Below are 16,597 nucleotides of genomic sequence, written 5' to 3'. Positions count from 1 at the left end.
GAAGAATAAGAATGAACCTGCCATATGATCCAGCAATACCACTTCTGGGTATCTACCCAGAAGAATAGAAACCAAAGTACCAAACTAATGCACATATATCTATGTTCAAAGCTGCACAATTCAAAATTGTCAAACTGTGGTACTAGTCAAGATATCCACTAATAGATGAATGAATTCCAAAACTATGGGATATGTAGATAATAGAATTTTACTCAGCCATAAAGAAAAAAATCGTGTCATTTGCAGAGAAAAGAACTATAAACATTATGCTGAGAGTAGTCAGTCACAAAAATAAAAAAGTAGATGCTCTCCCTAATATGCAGAAGCTAGAGGAGAAAAGGGGTCATATCAGGAACTCTAGATGAAGGAGGGGAAACCACAGATTAGCAAATAAAGTGAGCTAATTGAGGTGATAGGAGAGGGGAAGAGGGAAAATTTCTAATGTACATGATGTATATTCACAAAAATGTCAAAGTCAATCACTAAACCAAACATGAGGGAGGGAGAGGGGAGGGAATAGGGTAGGAAATGGGGACAGGCTACATGAGTGATGTATGTATATATGCCTCTATCAACTTGTATTCCATTAAGATGTATAACTACAAGTGGGCATGGCGGCGCAGGCCTGTAATTCCAGCATTTGGGAGGCTGAGACAGGAGGATAGCGGTTCAAGGACAGCCTTAGCTACTACTTAGTGAGGCCCTTTGCAACTCAGTGAGACCCTGTTTCCAAATAAAAAATAGGACAACAAATTTCAGTAAAAAAAATGCATTTTTTCTCTATTTTTTTTGTATTGAGGTATTATAGTTGTGTGTGTGTGTGTGTGTGTGTGTGTGTGTGTGTGTGTGTGTGTTACTGGGAATGGAACCTAGGGGCATTCTACCTCCAAGTTACACCCCCAGTCCTATTTTTATTTTTATTCTTTATTTGGAAACAGGGTCTCCATTTCCCATCCTATTCCCTCCCCTCTCAGAGACAACAGTAAATAAGCACAAAGGACATGAGATTAAACTGTGCTTACTATCTATAAGAAGTAAAGAATTGTGGATGGCTGGGCAAAGTGAGGGAGGGGTAGACTGACAGAAGATGAGGTCTAAGTGGTAGCAAAGGACAGATCATGATGGGTATTGTGTGTGTGTTACTGTGGATTGAACCCAAGTATGTTCTACCTCTTAGCTACACCCCCAGTCCTATGTTATTGTTTATTGAAAAGCAGGGTCTAACTAAGGCACAGAGGGCCTCATACTGCTGAGGCTGGTTGCAAACCTGTGATCCTTCTGTCTCACCTCCCAAGTATTGGGATTACAAGCATGCACCACCACACCCAGCCTTGTGAGAAATTTAAAGACTTGTAAGAAAAGTCCTTAAAAATTTCCTTACAATTTTACAATTGTAAGGAAAGCTACTGTAAAATATTAATCAGAGGAATGATATGATCCCATTTAGATTTTAAAAGGATCTGCTTGTGTTTAATAAAAATGGCAGAAGGAAGCTGAGCATAGTGCATGCTTATAATCCCAGTCCTTGGGAAACTGAGATAGGAGGATCACAGGTTCCAGCAAAGTCTAAGCAACATAGCAAGACCTTGCAGATAATTTTAGAATGAGAAACACACTATGGGAAGATTATAATTATTCCATTTTAATATCAATGGGATTATAACTTTTTTCCTCTAAAAAAGGTTAACTGTATTCTAGTTTTCCATACTCCTCTGTCACGAGAACCATGGCTCTGTATTTTAATTAGGACAATTATAGGATAATGTAAAAATATGAATTATGGCTAAATTATCTGTAATTTCTCCTAACTTCCTTCACTAAAACACTCTAATTTTTATATATAACTATGAAATGACTGCATAACTGGGAAGAAAAATGAGACAAATAACTCAGTTTCTTATATAAAGAAAGGAAGTTAATATATTTGTGATGGTTCGAAAAACTAGAAGAGAAAGTTAAAAAGTAGAGTTTAGAACAGGAAGTCATTAACATATGATGTTCCCTATTCTAGATATACAAAATATTTGCTTTAGAGTTTTCATTTTATACCCTTCATGAGAAAAGCATTTTATTTTATTTTTATTTTTTTGATGGACTGGGGTTCCTGGAAACCCTTCTACCTCCGGGCTACACTCCCAGACCTACTTTATACTTTTATTTTTATTTGGAAACAGGGTCTCTTAAGCCAGTGCAGCTGGCTTCGAACTTGAGCCATCCTCCTGTCTCCGCCTCCCAAGCGTGGGGATTACAAGCGTGCGCCACCACGCCCGGCTGAGAAAAGCATTTTATGTATACTATATGTCTGGAAGACAGCAATTACTTAACACACAAACACACAAAATAAAAATTGCTGGGTGTAGTGGCACAGGCTTGGAATCCCAGTACTTGGAAGGCTGAGACAGGAAGATCATAGATCAAGGACAGATGCAGCAAGTAGTCAAACTTATAAACTTGAATGAGACTCTATTTATTTTTATTTTTATTTTTTTTTGGTGGTACTGGGGGTGGAACTGAGAGGCTTTCTACCTCTGGGCTATAGTCCCAGACCCATTTTATATTTTATTTGGAAACAGAGTCTCACTAAGTTGCTGAGAGCCTCACTAAGTAGCTGAGGCTGGCTTCGAATCTGTGCGATCCTCCTGTCTCAGTCTCCCAAGCGTGGGGATGACAGGCGTGCGCCACCATGCCAGGCTACTTAAAAATAAAGCTGGGCATGGTGGTACATGCTTTTATTCCCAGCCATTTGGGGGCTTAGACAGGGTGGCTCATGGTTTCTAGATAGCCTCAGCTACTTAGTGAAACCCTGTTTCAAAATAAAGAATAAAATTAAAAAAAAAAAATAGGGCTGGGAGCGTCACTCAAAGGTAGACCGCCCCTGGGTTCCACCCTTAATACCACAAAATAAATAAATAAATAAATAAATAAATAAATAAATAATAAATAAATAAACAAACAAATAATAAAATAGGACTGGGAATATAGCTCAGAAGTAGAATGCCCAATGATCTAATCTCTAGTACTGCAAAAATAAATAAATAAATAAATAAATAAATAAATAAAAATGTACTTCTCTCCAAAGGCCAGAGTTAGTTATCTTTCGACTATAATATAAACATGTTTATATTATATGGTTTATCCATATTTAATATCATGAAATGATAAAACTTTGGTCAATATATGGTTAAGCCATGTATTATATGGTTTATCCATATTTAAATCCCTAAAGCCTAAAACAGAGTTCTTCATTTGCAGTAAGTACGTAGTACTTATGTAATGACTTTAACAGAGGAGATTCATATTTTCCTTTCAGGGTTATCTATTAGATGGAGCCAATTCTAGTATCAAAGAGTTAATTAATTCTCATTTAAATTGCTAGTTTTCAAAAGTTCCCTCCCAGCCAGGCGTGGTGGCGCACGCTTGTAATCCCCGCACTTGGGAGGCTGAGACAGGAGGATCGCGCAGGTTCAAAGCCAGCCTCAGCTACTTAGTGAGGCTCTCGGCAACCTAGTGAGATCCTGTGTCCAAGTAAAATATAAAATAGGTCTGGGAGCATAGCCTGGAGGTAGAAAGCCTCTGGCTTCCACCCGTAGTACCAAAAAAAAGTTCCTTTCCTCCCTCCCTCCCTCCCTTCTCTACCATTGAGGTATACCCCCAGTCTTGGATTTTGAAATTTTTAATTATCTTTGGTGATATTGGAGGATCCATATAACTTGTTCTCAAATAATGTTAAGCAAAAATTGTCAAGTACCAGTGTGAAAACTAGAGAAGAGCCTTGCTTTTTCAAAGCTAAAAGGGGAACTATCTAAGAACCACATAAAATTCACGGAAATTTAGATATTAACATTGGAAAATGAATTTAAAGGGACGAGAGATTCTCTTAGTTTCTGTAAGAAGCATTTATGTTTAGATTAGAAACATGACATATGACTGAAAATAATCTATTTCATCTGTCATATTTGGGTTGTAAATGGTTCCCAAGCAGCTAGAGTATATTGACCCTGCATTGTTAGGTTTTATGAGAAAGTTAGACTAGTGTAAAGATGATAGTTTGACACATATACACTTAAGTTAAAAAAAAAAGGTAGGGCTGTTTATATTTAAATACTTTATGCTCAACTGTCTCAAACAATTTACTAATATCTCTATTCCTACTTTTAATTCTTATGTCTGCCTTTGATGTACTAAATTGCTCTGCTTATTACTTACTGTGACACTTAAATCTTATACCCAGCTTTAACCATTGAGGCTTATCACCGTCCTAGTCAGTAATGTTTTAGAGCGTGGCAAATAATGTTTTAGAGCGTGGCAAATAATAATCCTGGAAAGCTTCTGCTGGTACAGTAAACTCTGGTCCAATTACCAGGGCCTTAACAATGTATTCTTTCAGTCTAGAGCAGATTGGACACTTAGGAGTTTGGGGGCTAAATCTGACCCACCACCTATTTTTATTGGAGCACAGTCATGCTGTTCAATTGTGCTATATCAGCAGAGTTTAGTAGTTATGACAGAGACTATCTGGCACACAGTCTAGAACACAAGCAAGATTAGAAATGAAGGCCGCCACAAAGAAACAAGGAGAGTCCAGCAAAATTCCAGAACCAAATTATTTTTGAAAACTAATAAAATGCTGGCATATTGGACCTACACTGGACATATACATACAGATTAAAAGAACTATAGTAAATGAAATGATAAAACTTTGGTCAATACTTTAAAATTTGTTTGAACTTTATTCAATGAATAAAACACAGGAGAGAAAGGGAAAACTATCTTGGGAGTAGCAGTGCTTTTTTTTTCTTTTCAGTACTGAGGATTGAACCCATGGGCAGTCTACCTCTGAGCTATATCATCAGCTCTATTTTTTATTCTTTATTTTGAAACAGGGTCTCACCAAGTTGTGGAGGGCCTAAGGAGTTGAGGCTGGCTGAGAACCTGCAGTCCTCCTGTTTCAGCCTCCTAAGCATGTGTGCCACCATACCCAGCTTAGCAGTGTTTTAAAAAGCTTAAAAGAAGCTGGACATGATGGCAGATACCTGTAAATCCCAGTACTTGGGAGGGCGGAATGGGAGGATTTCATGTGCTATCATGCCCATCTAGCAATAACTTTTCAAAGTAAAATGATTACTAGTTAAACAAAGGGAGTATCAGTGATGGTGAATTTCACATTAATTACTTAGAAAGTAAATAGCTCCCCTAACTTGGAATGAAGCCCAGAGTTCTAAACATTTCCAGCAATAAAATTTGGAGTTTCTCAATTTATTTCTTCTTTCTTATACTAAACAAAACAAAACAACAAAAAAACCCCAATCATATTAGGTAGAAATCAAAACAATAAAAAAAAGCCTTTATAGTTCTGTTGACGCTGATACTCTGACAGGAGCCTTAAATTTTAAAAATATTTATAGAACAAAATTATAAGTCCTTTAAAAACTTTATCAGTTGTGTGTGCCCACACATACATACACATACACAGCTTTATCTACATCTGGCCTGTGATGACAAAGATCTGAAATACGAGAAGCAAGAGAGTTCAATAAACTTTTTTCTTTTTTGGGGCACTGGAAATGAACCCAGTGGCATTCTAACTCCGAGCTACCTCACCAGTCCTATTTTATTTTTATTTTGATATAGGGTTTCACTAGGTTGATGAGAGCCTTACTACTTGATGAGGCTGTCCTTGAACCTGTGATCCTCCTGTTTTAGCTTCCCATGTACTGGGATTACAAGCACTGGCATTACAAGTGTGTGCCACCATGCCTGGCTGAGTTCAATAAACTTTAGAAGTCCCCTTTGAGTGAAAATGAACCCTGTTCTTTAAGAAAGAACAGAGAAATCAGAAAAGAACAAATATCATTTTTTATTTTATGTCAGTACAAACAATTAGACCCATAGAACTTACTCACTAGTTACTTACTACTCCTTTTGCCTTTTTACTTAAAATCAGATCAAAGACCTGGCACACAAGATCTGGTTCACAAAAATGAATTATCTAAGAACTATGGATTAGAAGTCTATTATTTGTACTGATACAATTCTAACACTGTTCTCAACAGTGGTTTGTCAGCATAAACAGTGTTTATTTCTTCTTATTAAGTATGAAGAAAATCTTTCATTCAATGATCAAACTGAACATTAAGTTTAGAAAAGATTATAGAACTGTCCCATTATATACTGAGATTTTTTTGGTAGTATAACCTGTAAAGACAGAAAATGAATTGATCACTTTGAAAATTTTGATTCACAGTAGACTTCAATAAGCTTCAACAATCTCCAGTAGGTACAGTTGTTGTGGCCCTCTATGCTTCTTTACCCAAGAAACTAGTAAGCAACTCTCTATTTCAACTCATGTTCCAGAGCTAGAGGGCTCACTTATGAAGTTCAGCTGAAGCAGATGTAGCAAATTTGGCTACTTATTCCAGAATCCCATATTTCTTGCTGACCCTACAGGTGCTGGAAAGCTGTGAGCATGTCATCATGGCCCTGTGACTCCCGTAGGAACTATTCTCTAAGAGTATTTCGCCTGCTGCCATAGTGCTATTTTCATGAATACAGTAGAGGTAACCAAGTCTGTTTATTTTTAACCCTTGTTTTTCTTAGTAATTCAGATAACTAGTATTTTTTTTCAATCATAGTTTTCTGAATTACTCATTTCCACCATCCCCGGAAAATTCTACCTTCATCTCTTTCTTCTTTTTAAAAACATCCTTAGTTTAGAGGCCTCCGAGGCCGGGATTGGAGCCTGCTGAGGGGTTAGGCTGGTGCCGTGGCCAGCAAGGCTGGGATCGGAGCCTGCCGTGAGGCAATGCCAGTGCTGAGGCCTCCGAGGCCTGGATCGGAGCCTGCCAAGGGGTTAGGCCAGTGCCGGGGTCAGCAAGGCCAGGATCGGAGCCAGCCGTGAGGTAAGACCGGTGCTGGGGCCTCTGAGGCCGGGATCGGAGCCTGCTGAGGGGTTAGGCCAGTGCCGGGCCAGAGAGACTGGCATCGGAGCCTGCCATGAGGCAAGGCCGGTGCTGGGGCCTCCGAGGCCGGAATCAGAGCCAGCCAAGGGGTTAAGCTGGTGTGGGAGCCAGCGAGGCCAGGATTGGGACATGAGGCAAGGATGGTGCTGGAGCCAGCGAGGTTGGGATCAGAGTCCTCCGGGTGGCAGGCCTCTACTGGTATGTCAAGAGTGGGATCGGAACTTGCAATATGGCATGCACAGAGAAATATCACAGAAAGTAAAAACCAGATGCTTCCTCTAACTAGCAAAATCTAGGAGGAAAGGGGTAACTGGAGGAGGTCGAGTTGCAGAAAGGACGCTATAGAGAAACAATTAAGGTGACCAGTCAGAGGGGATGGGGTGGGGGAGGATGGAAACTCTTTAAAACTCAGTAAGTGCGTAAACAAATGTATCAAAGTTAATCACCAATCAAACATGGTATTGAAGGAGAGGGAGGGAATGGAATGGGGATTGGATGAGGACAAATTGGATGATGTGTGCTTGTATATCCTCTCAAATCTTGTATTTCAATGTCATGTATGATTACAATGCACCAATAAAAAAATAAAAAACATCCTTAGTTTAGACATCCCTAAGATTTAATATTCTGACCTTTTCTATTTCATATTTTATCTGGTATGTAAATGAAAATGCCAGATTATTAAGATATGGTCTAGTGATCTTTGTGATTTGGGAACACCTCAGAATCTATCCAATTATCTCAAGATATATCCCTAAACTTTCAAATTTAATGCTGATTGAAAATGTATATTAATTAAAAAAAAAAGGCAGGCATGGTGCTGAATGTTTGTAATCCAGGTACCTGGGAGGTGGAGACTAGAGGATTATAGGTTAACGGCCAGCCGAAGCAATTTTAATGAGGCTCTCAGCAAATTATTGAGACCATTTAAAAAAAAATGAATGAATGAATGAATAAATAAATAAGTAGGACTGATGTGGTGGTACACATCTATAATCCCTGTACTTAGGAAGCTGAGACTGGAGAATTGCAGGTTCGAGGAAAGCCTCAGCAAGTAGTGAGACGCTCATCAACCTAGTGAGAACCTGTTTTCAAGTAATCAGGCTGCGGCTACAGCTTGAAGGTAGAATGCCTCTGGGTTCTATTCCCAGTAACACAAAAAATAAAATAAGATAATAAATAAAATAAAATACAGCCAGAAGTATGGGTCAGACATCAATGGATTCAGTCACCAGTGCTAGAAAAAAAAATAATAATAAAATAAAAAAGCAAAAGCAAAAACTTTGTACCTGTGTACCTGTTTGCTTCCAAAAAAAAAAAAAAAAAAAAGGTAGAGTTTAAATTGCCCTGATTCATCCTACAAACAATGATGTTCCTTGGGAAAGGTTAAAAGAAAAAAAAAATTTTCATGTTGGGATGTTAAAATACATTTTGATAGCTTAAGAAATTATAAAAGCTTTTGTGGAAAGATAGATACACACTTTAAAAAAACAGAACAAAGGACAGCAAGACATTTGGTTAAGAGACAAATAATTTTGTCTCAGCCTATGCATATTCTGCAAATCAGTTGTATTTAAAACTAGTAAAATATGCTGTTTGGATGGAATTGAGATTCCATATTGAAAAGATGTTTTCAAGTGCTACAGTAGAACACATCTTTTGGTACTTGGATCTAAAAAGCCATTCTGGAATTTATCGAAATGTTTACTTTATGGGAAAGATGTATTGTGATAAAATCTTGTTTTGTACTTATTTTAGAGTTCTGGATCTTTTACAGCATATAAAAGAAAATTATCTATGTTCGGAACTACAAATATCAAGTTAAAAAAACAAGAAGAACAAAGAGACTTTTCTCCATCTAAGACTTTCAGAAGGCCATAAAGATGTTTAACTAATGATAAAATAAACAAAAAATACTCTCAAGAGTTCAGAAAACAAAATTAGAATAATTTCTAGGCAGCAGAATATGACTCAACAAGTTTCCTCTTTTTTGGAGCTTTCTTTTCTGCAAATGAATACTTTAAGTTACCATGTATTCATTGTGTGCCAGACATGTATATTAGGTATACAAGTACAGGTAACATAAGTTTTTTCCTTTCACTATTATATTTATCTTTTCTTTTGTTTTCAAGCTTTTCAACAAAATATAGTAAAAATGAAGTGTAAAGTTAAAAAAAATTAGGCTATATTGGTGGGGACTAGATAAAAATAAAGGCATATTTACTGAGTATATATGATGACATACCAGGCAAATGTCATGCAAATGTCATACCATTATTCTCAAATTATGATTTGAGATAGGCATTGTCATCTTTTTTTACATATAAAAGCTTGAGATTCAGGGCTAGGGATGTGGCTCTGTGGTAAAAGTGCTGAACAAGGACCTGGGTTCCACCCTCAATACTTAAAAAACCCAAAACAAACAACAAACAAAAAAACCCTTGTAAGTCACACAACCAAAAGCAACTCCTTCAAGGTTATAAAATAAAGAGGCTGAGCCCAGATAAACCCCTTTATCTGCATGGCCTGAAAGCCTATGCTTTTCTACTACTCTATCTTCCTTTCAGCAAATTTGAACAACAAAAACATAATTGACAGAACAAGCTATGTTTTCAATTTAATTCCCAGTACCACACATACATACATACATACATACATACACACACACACACACACACACACACACACACACACACACACACACACACAAATCTATGAAATGCTGAGACTATAATATTGTTTCCTTAAAACTAATGTTAGGTCAAGAAGAAATGACATTCATTTTTCATCTACTAATCTTTTTGTAACCTGTATAGCTAGTTCTGGAACAGGGTATTTACTCTTTTAGGGTTCTTGTCCAGTGGATTTTGACAAATGAAGTTCAAGAACTAGCAAAGGGTTTAGAAATATGAAAGCACAGAAAGACTGAAGACAAAGAAGCCCACTCACAAGGGTAGAAGTGGAGTTCTGGAAAGAGAGTAACCATGAATTTCTGGTAAAATGGGCTTTTCAACTTTCCTGAGGTTTTCTATCTGTTCTTTTATGAGTGGTCCGAATTGGGTTTTGGGGAACCAATGCCTTTTGCACAATTGTGATTCTTCATTTGAATGAGTAGCTGTAGGCTGGTCAGGGCCTACCAGTCTCTCACCCTGCTATTTATCTCTCCAACCTCAGATAAGGCATGGGGATGCCCTTTCCTGTTCCCAGGTCCTCTGCCTTGCCTCAGTTCTACTAATACTAATAAGTAATTTAACTTCTAATACACCCATAGAATTATAGCAGTAAATTATAAGAAAATTAGTTATATTTTAGCAATTCTGTCAGTTTGAATGTAACAGTTCTGCTATACTGTTGAACCACCTACCCTTGTATAGCACAACTGTTAAAATGCAAATTGCTGAACTATTTTTAGGTACTGCTGAAAAAATTCTGTCTTTGAGAATAATGGTTTGAAGCACTGTGTTCATTCTGTTTATCAAGTGCTATTCAGCCTCTAGTGGGCCCAAGCGCTTATGGAAGAAAACGCTTTTAAGAAGGCTTGCAGCTGCAATCCAACCTTCCAGGTAGGCTGCAGGTTTAGAGAACAGCTGCCCTAGGCTGCATAAAACTCAGATCCATCTGGAACTGGGTCTCAAAGAAGATTTAAGATTCTACTTTTCATGTATCACACAAAAGAAAAAGTGTGGGAAGAACTTAAGAAGGAAGACAAATAACCAAAAAGATGATATCTCAACTTTAGCCTTAATAGAAAATAAAAAGCCAGATCCATGCTGCCAGATATTCCATTCAGTCTACACTTGGATGAGCTGTGGCTCATCTGGGAGCACCTGCGCCCAAGTGTTTGTTAAGTACTGCCAAATAAAAGACCAGCATCCATTTACACAACAAAGAAAAGTGCCCTCCGAGGCACCAGGCCTCAGCCAGCAGCTCTGCTCTCCACTGGTTCTAAGCAAAGGGAGGAAGAAAAATTCCTTCTTTGCACCAGAGATTTTAAAATTGTAGGTGGTTTTATGATGTAGGTTCATTTAAAAATACTTTTACTCCTTTAAATAATGAAGTATATTCAATAGCACAAACTCCCCTACAATATTAGATTATCACAGCCATTAATGATTATTCTACCAAACCTTTCGAACTTCCTTCATTCAGAGCCCTTTATTCTCAAAGGATACATTTTTGAGCAAAGAGGGATCAACAAACTAGTTGCTTGAAAGCTTTCCTGATGGTAGGTTGAAGTTAGGAAAGGCTTAATGAAGGCTTTAAAATCCACAAGGGCTTCACAATGAACATCTGACTTGGTGATTTATGCATATTAATAACCTTAGTCCTACTGAGGCAAGCTAAGCTGAACATGTCCTCCGAATCTTAATGTCTTCAGCTCCATTGGGATTATTACAAATGTAAATTTTTTAAGATTCTCAGCTATTAATCTCTGTCTGTCCTCCTGTTCAGCAACATAACGACTAATTAAACATCAAAAGACCTATACAGAAGATCTTCTTTGACAGCTACTGGGCCTAGTCCTCTCTTCCCAAGAGGGAAATTCAAATGACAGGGACTTGGAATAAGAGCATCTGAGTAAACTACAAATCACTGCAGAGAAATCTAAAAGCCTAACTTTAAATGTGGATTTATCTCAATCGATTTTGTTAAGCAGGGAACAGTTACTAAATAAAGTATGCCCACTGGCACTAATCAAGTGTATGCTCACAGCAAGTAAATACTGAATTCTGAAGTCTATTTACCAATAGAGTAAAAAAAAAAAAAAAAGAGGGGGTACTTACAGAAGAAGGCAGACCAGGAGGCACCTTTCTGACTTTCTTTGCTTGCAAGGGATCTGCACATTAAAAAAGAAAAAGTATTTCATTAGCATATTGTAATAGAAAAAAAATCAGACTTAAAATGAACAGGAAATCATTTTCCCCTAGTAACCCCCAAATATTTCAAAGTAAACACAAGAATACAGAGATGGGAGCCCCATTTCTTTTAAGTGACTCTAGTGCAAAAGAGGTTCTTCTATTAATGTAATATATATTTTTTTGGTGGTACTGGGGTTCTTGGAAACCCTTCTACCTCCGGGCTACACTCCCAGACCAATTTTTTTATATTTTGATTTGGAAACGGTCTCTTAAGCCAGCACGGCTGGCTTCGAACCTGCATGACCCTCCTGTCTCCACCTCCCAAGCATGGGGATTACAAGGGTGCGCCACCATGCCCAGCATTAATGTGATATATTATGAAATGATGTTGGGCATGGTGGTGGTTCTCTGCAGTCCCTATGCAGGCAGGCCAAGGAGGTAAGGCAGGAGAATTTCAAGTATGAGGTGAGTCTGGGCAATTTAGCAGGCATTTAGTGTTTGCATCACATTCTGAATTGGGGTTGAAAGCACATTTTAAAAACTAAAATAAATAAAAAATAAAAACAGCTAATGCTGTGTTATATTATGTTAAAAATTTGAAAAATGTAAGGACTGAAAGGTATTTAGATTAAGGATGCTTAACCTGTCCATTATTTGTATGCAAATAAACCTTGATATAACATGATAAACAAAAAACTAAACTTCTCTTAATTAAAGTGATAGCCAGGGCTGGGTATGGTGGCACACGCTTGTAATCACACATGCTTGTAAGTACTGGGATTGTACTTGGGAGGCTGAGACAGGTGGATTGCAGGTTCCAGGCCAGCCTTAGCTACTTAGTGAGACCTTGTATCAAAAATAAAGAATAAAATAAAGGGCTGGGGATGTAACCCAGAGGTAGAATGCCTCTCCCTTGGGTTCAATCCCCAAGCCTGCAAAAAGAGGAAAAAAAAAAAAAAGAAAGAAAAAAATTATAGCCAGAGGTATAGATTAAATAAAGCAAGAAACCTCTGTGGGATGGATCTGCTGTGTGACACTCACCAAGCGCTGCAGTGTCGTGGAGTGGTCTTCTCCTAGAACTCGTGGCAGAGAACGAGAAGTACGGTGTTCCAGGTTTTCCTGAAGACGACAATTGTGCTGGGTTCCCAAGTCCCAAATCTTGTCTCAGGAGACTAGACTATAAAAGAAGCCCAAGGAAACAAGTTATCTTCCTAATACTGACCCAAACCTGTACACTTCTTTACTTCTTAACTCTAGTACTATCATCAGTTCCTGGATCTTAGGAAGCACGCAGGAAGACCTTTGTAAATCAGTTAGACCACTGACTTGAGCCCATGTCTTTTCCCCTATCCTCCACCTGCCTGCCCTTTAGCAATTATATCATTAATCTTAGGGTGGAAAGTTTAGTGGCTATGTGACTCTACTCTTTAACCAAAAATATGCCTGAAAGGTGGTCATCCAGTCTGTGAATGCCATGCTTCTTGACCACATAGGCAGGTGACTTGGTTCTTTGTCCTTTCTGGATAGCTTTCGTTGTTGATGAGTGCCAATATTTTCAGGAGTGGCCATTCCTGTTTTCTTCACATGAGCTTGTGAGTCTTTCTTCCTATCTCTGTCAGTGTGGAATTATTTTCAGTTTATTCAGGTCTTTTGTAAAATGGAATGGAGAATAATGCCCCAGATGTGGCCTGATTAAGTGTGGAGGGGTTTCAACACCATACTCAAAAAACCCATTTGTGTTAGTTCATATGGAGAGGCTAAGAATGATAAACTTTGTGGTTCCGCATTTTGCTGCATTTGATACTCATTTCTTCCTCGTTACATTTATGTAGTTTGTGCTTTTTGGTCTCAAGCACAAAACTTAACATTCATTTCTGATACATTTAATTTTGAAGCCGGGCGTGGTGGCTCACGCTTGTAATCTCTGCGCTTGGGAGGCTGAGACAGGAGGCTCGCAAAAGTTCGAAGCCAGCCTCAGCTACTTAAGCGAGGTTCTCAGCAACATAGTGAGACTCTGTTTCCAAATAAAGTATAAAATAGGTCTGGGAGTATAGCCTGGAGGTAGAAAAGCACCTGGGTTCCACTCCCAGTACCACACACACAAAATAATAATAATAATTTTGTACTATCTGGCTTATAATAATCTATTTCTATTTTTTTCAGATTCAGGTCTTTCAATCAATGTATTTTTTAGCTTTTCTAATGTCTTAGGTATCAAAAATGTGATTACAAGAAACCCATAAAGATAATAAGGCTGAGAAGAGAGCCCTGATATATGCTATGATGACATCAGGAATGTCAAATGGTGCACTGAAATTCAGATTCAGCACCCTAAACCTACTAACCCAGTCACCCTATCATAAGGCAAATGAGGTTAGTTTGCAGCTGAGATGGTAGCTGATATGAAAAGGATCACAGAGACTTGAAAGGCAGGAGAGAAAAAGAAAATATCAAAGGGAAAGGCTGTTGAATAGACCTGAGGACATTCTTAAGTAAAAAGAGATCCTCTAGCACACACACTATCCTCCGGTCATATATGTATTACTCTTAACTGCTATCAGTACACTCTTAATATATGGTTATATATATATATATATATATATATATATATATATATATATTTTTTTTTTTTTTTTTTTTTTTGCGGTACTAGGGGTATCCTACCTCCAAGGTACACCCTCAGCCCTATTTTTTATTCTTTATTTTGAATATTGTCATCACCCCAAAAGGAAACCCCATATGCATTAAACAGTCAAGACTATTCTGTCCCTCATCCAGTTTCATACTTTTTAAGCAATCATTCCCCATTCTACCCTCCTCAATCCCTGGTAACTTACCTATTTACCTATGGCTTTACCTAGTTGAGATATTTTCAATAAATGTAATTAAACATTATATAAACTTTTGCATCATTCACTTATAATGCTAATATTATCCCATCATATGGATAAATCACAATTTGTTTATTCATCTACTGATGGACATTTTTGCTGTTTCCACCTTTGCACCACTGTGAATATTTATGTATAAGTTATTTGAGTACCTGTTTTCAATACTTTTAGGTACATAACTAGGGGTGGCAGTGCGAGGTCCTGTTCTTTATTTATCCGTTTAAGAAAGTGCCGAACTGCTTGCCACACTGGCTAGACCATTTTCCATTTCCAACAGAACTATATAGCATTTCAATTTCTCAACACCCTTGCCCACACTTGTTATTTTGTTTGTTTGCTTTTTTTTTTTTTTTTTTTTTTGGTGGTACTGGGGTTCCTGAAAGCCCTTCTCCCTCCGGGCTACACTCCCAGACCTATTTTACACTTTTTTATTTGGAAACAGGGTCTCTTAAGCCAGCGCGGCTGGCTTCAAACCTGCGCGATCCTCCTGTCTCCGCCTCCCAAGCGTGGAGATTACACGTGTGCGCCACCACGCCCAGCTGCTTGCTTTCTTAATATAGCCATTCTTACAAATTGAAATTGTACCTTTTTGTGATTTTGATTTGCATTACCCTAATGACTAATAATATTAAGCATCTTTTCATAACTTCAATAGCCATACCAATATCTTCTTTGAAAAAAATGTCTTTTTGAATTATTTCTCCATTGGGTGGAGACTGGGTTGCCTTTTGGTGGTTTAATTCTAAGAGTATTTTTTACATGTTCTAGATGCTAGACTATTGACTTGCAAATATTTTCTCTTGTTCTTTTTCAGTTTGACAGCATCCTTTGTGATGCATAAATGTCTTCAATTTTGATGAAGATTGCATTCTTTTGTTTTTAATTCTTTTAATGTTATATCTAAGAATCCGAATCTGAGTTCATAAATATACAGCCTTATATTTTCTTTCATGAGTTTCATAGTTTCAGCTTATACTTAGGACTTTGATACAACTTGGGTTAACTTTTTGTATGCTGTGGGGAAGGGGTCCAGCTTCATTCTGCACATGGCCAACAAATTGTTCTCAGTATCATTTGTTGAGAATACTATTTCCTAATTCAGTGGGGCTGGCATATTTTTGAAAAACCAACTGGCCATAGATATTTGAGTTAACTTCTGGGCTTTCAATTTTATCCTACTGGTTTATTGTATCTATCATAGATTTTGAAATTGGAAAGGGTTGAACACTCCAAAAAAAAAATTTTTTTTTTTCAGTAGAAACTGAATGCAGGCAGGGGCATTCTACCTCTGAGCTATACCCCCAACCCTATTTTTTATTCTTTATCTTGAAACAGGGTCTCACTAAATTGTGAAGGGTTCACAAGTTGCTGAGGCTGGCCATGAACCTTCAATCCTCCTGTCTCAGCCTCCCAAGTACTAGGATTACAAGGGTGAACCACCATGCCTGGCAAGATTGTTCTTCTTTTCCAACGTTGTTTTTGGTATTTAAGGTCTCTTGAAATTCCATATACATTTGAGGATCAGCTTTTTCATTTCTGCAAAAAGAGGCTATTGTAATTTGGATAGGAATTGTATTGAATCTGTAGTTTAGTTGGGGAGAATAATGCCATCTTAAAAATATGTGGATTTTAGCCAGGTGTGGTGGCACACGCTTGTAATCCCCGCGCTGGGGAGGCAGAGACAGGAGGATCACGCAGGTTCGAAGCCAGCCGCGTGCCCTGGCTTAGGAGACCCTGTTTCCAAATAAAAAAATGTAAAAATAGGTCTGGGAGTGTAGCCCAGAGGTAGAAGGACTTCCAGGAACCCCAGTACTACCAAAAAATAAAAATAAGTGGGTTTTTTTCCCCCAATATTGGATATTGAACCTTAGGGCACTGGGTTATATCT

The 16,597-nt window shown here is 37.9% G+C and overlaps 1 protein-coding gene across 5 annotated transcripts in view; it reads right to left on the bottom strand.

Annotated features, from left to right (window-relative positions):
- The window catches only part of TCF12 (transcription factor 12), a gene marked incomplete at both ends in the record, with an annotated part of 314,193 nt that overhangs the window by 63,997 nt on the left and 233,599 nt on the right, over window positions 1-16,597 (bottom strand). For all 5 annotated transcript variants that reach the window (XM_080690933.1, XM_080690930.1, XM_080690932.1 and 2 more), the window contains 2 exons: window positions 11,744-11,796; window positions 12,860-12,995. In XM_080690933.1, coding sequence (XP_080547059.1) covers window positions 11,744-11,796; window positions 12,860-12,995 — 189 coding nt within the window. The remainder of the gene's footprint in view (window positions 1-11,743; window positions 11,797-12,859; window positions 12,996-16,597) is intronic.

Source organism: Muscardinus avellanarius (assembly GCF_963383645.1).
Source record: "Muscardinus avellanarius genome assembly, chromosome: 3".
Classification (NCBI taxonomy): domain Eukaryota; kingdom Metazoa; phylum Chordata; class Mammalia; order Rodentia; family Gliridae; genus Muscardinus; species Muscardinus avellanarius.
This window is presented reverse-complemented; position numbering and strand designations above follow the sequence as displayed.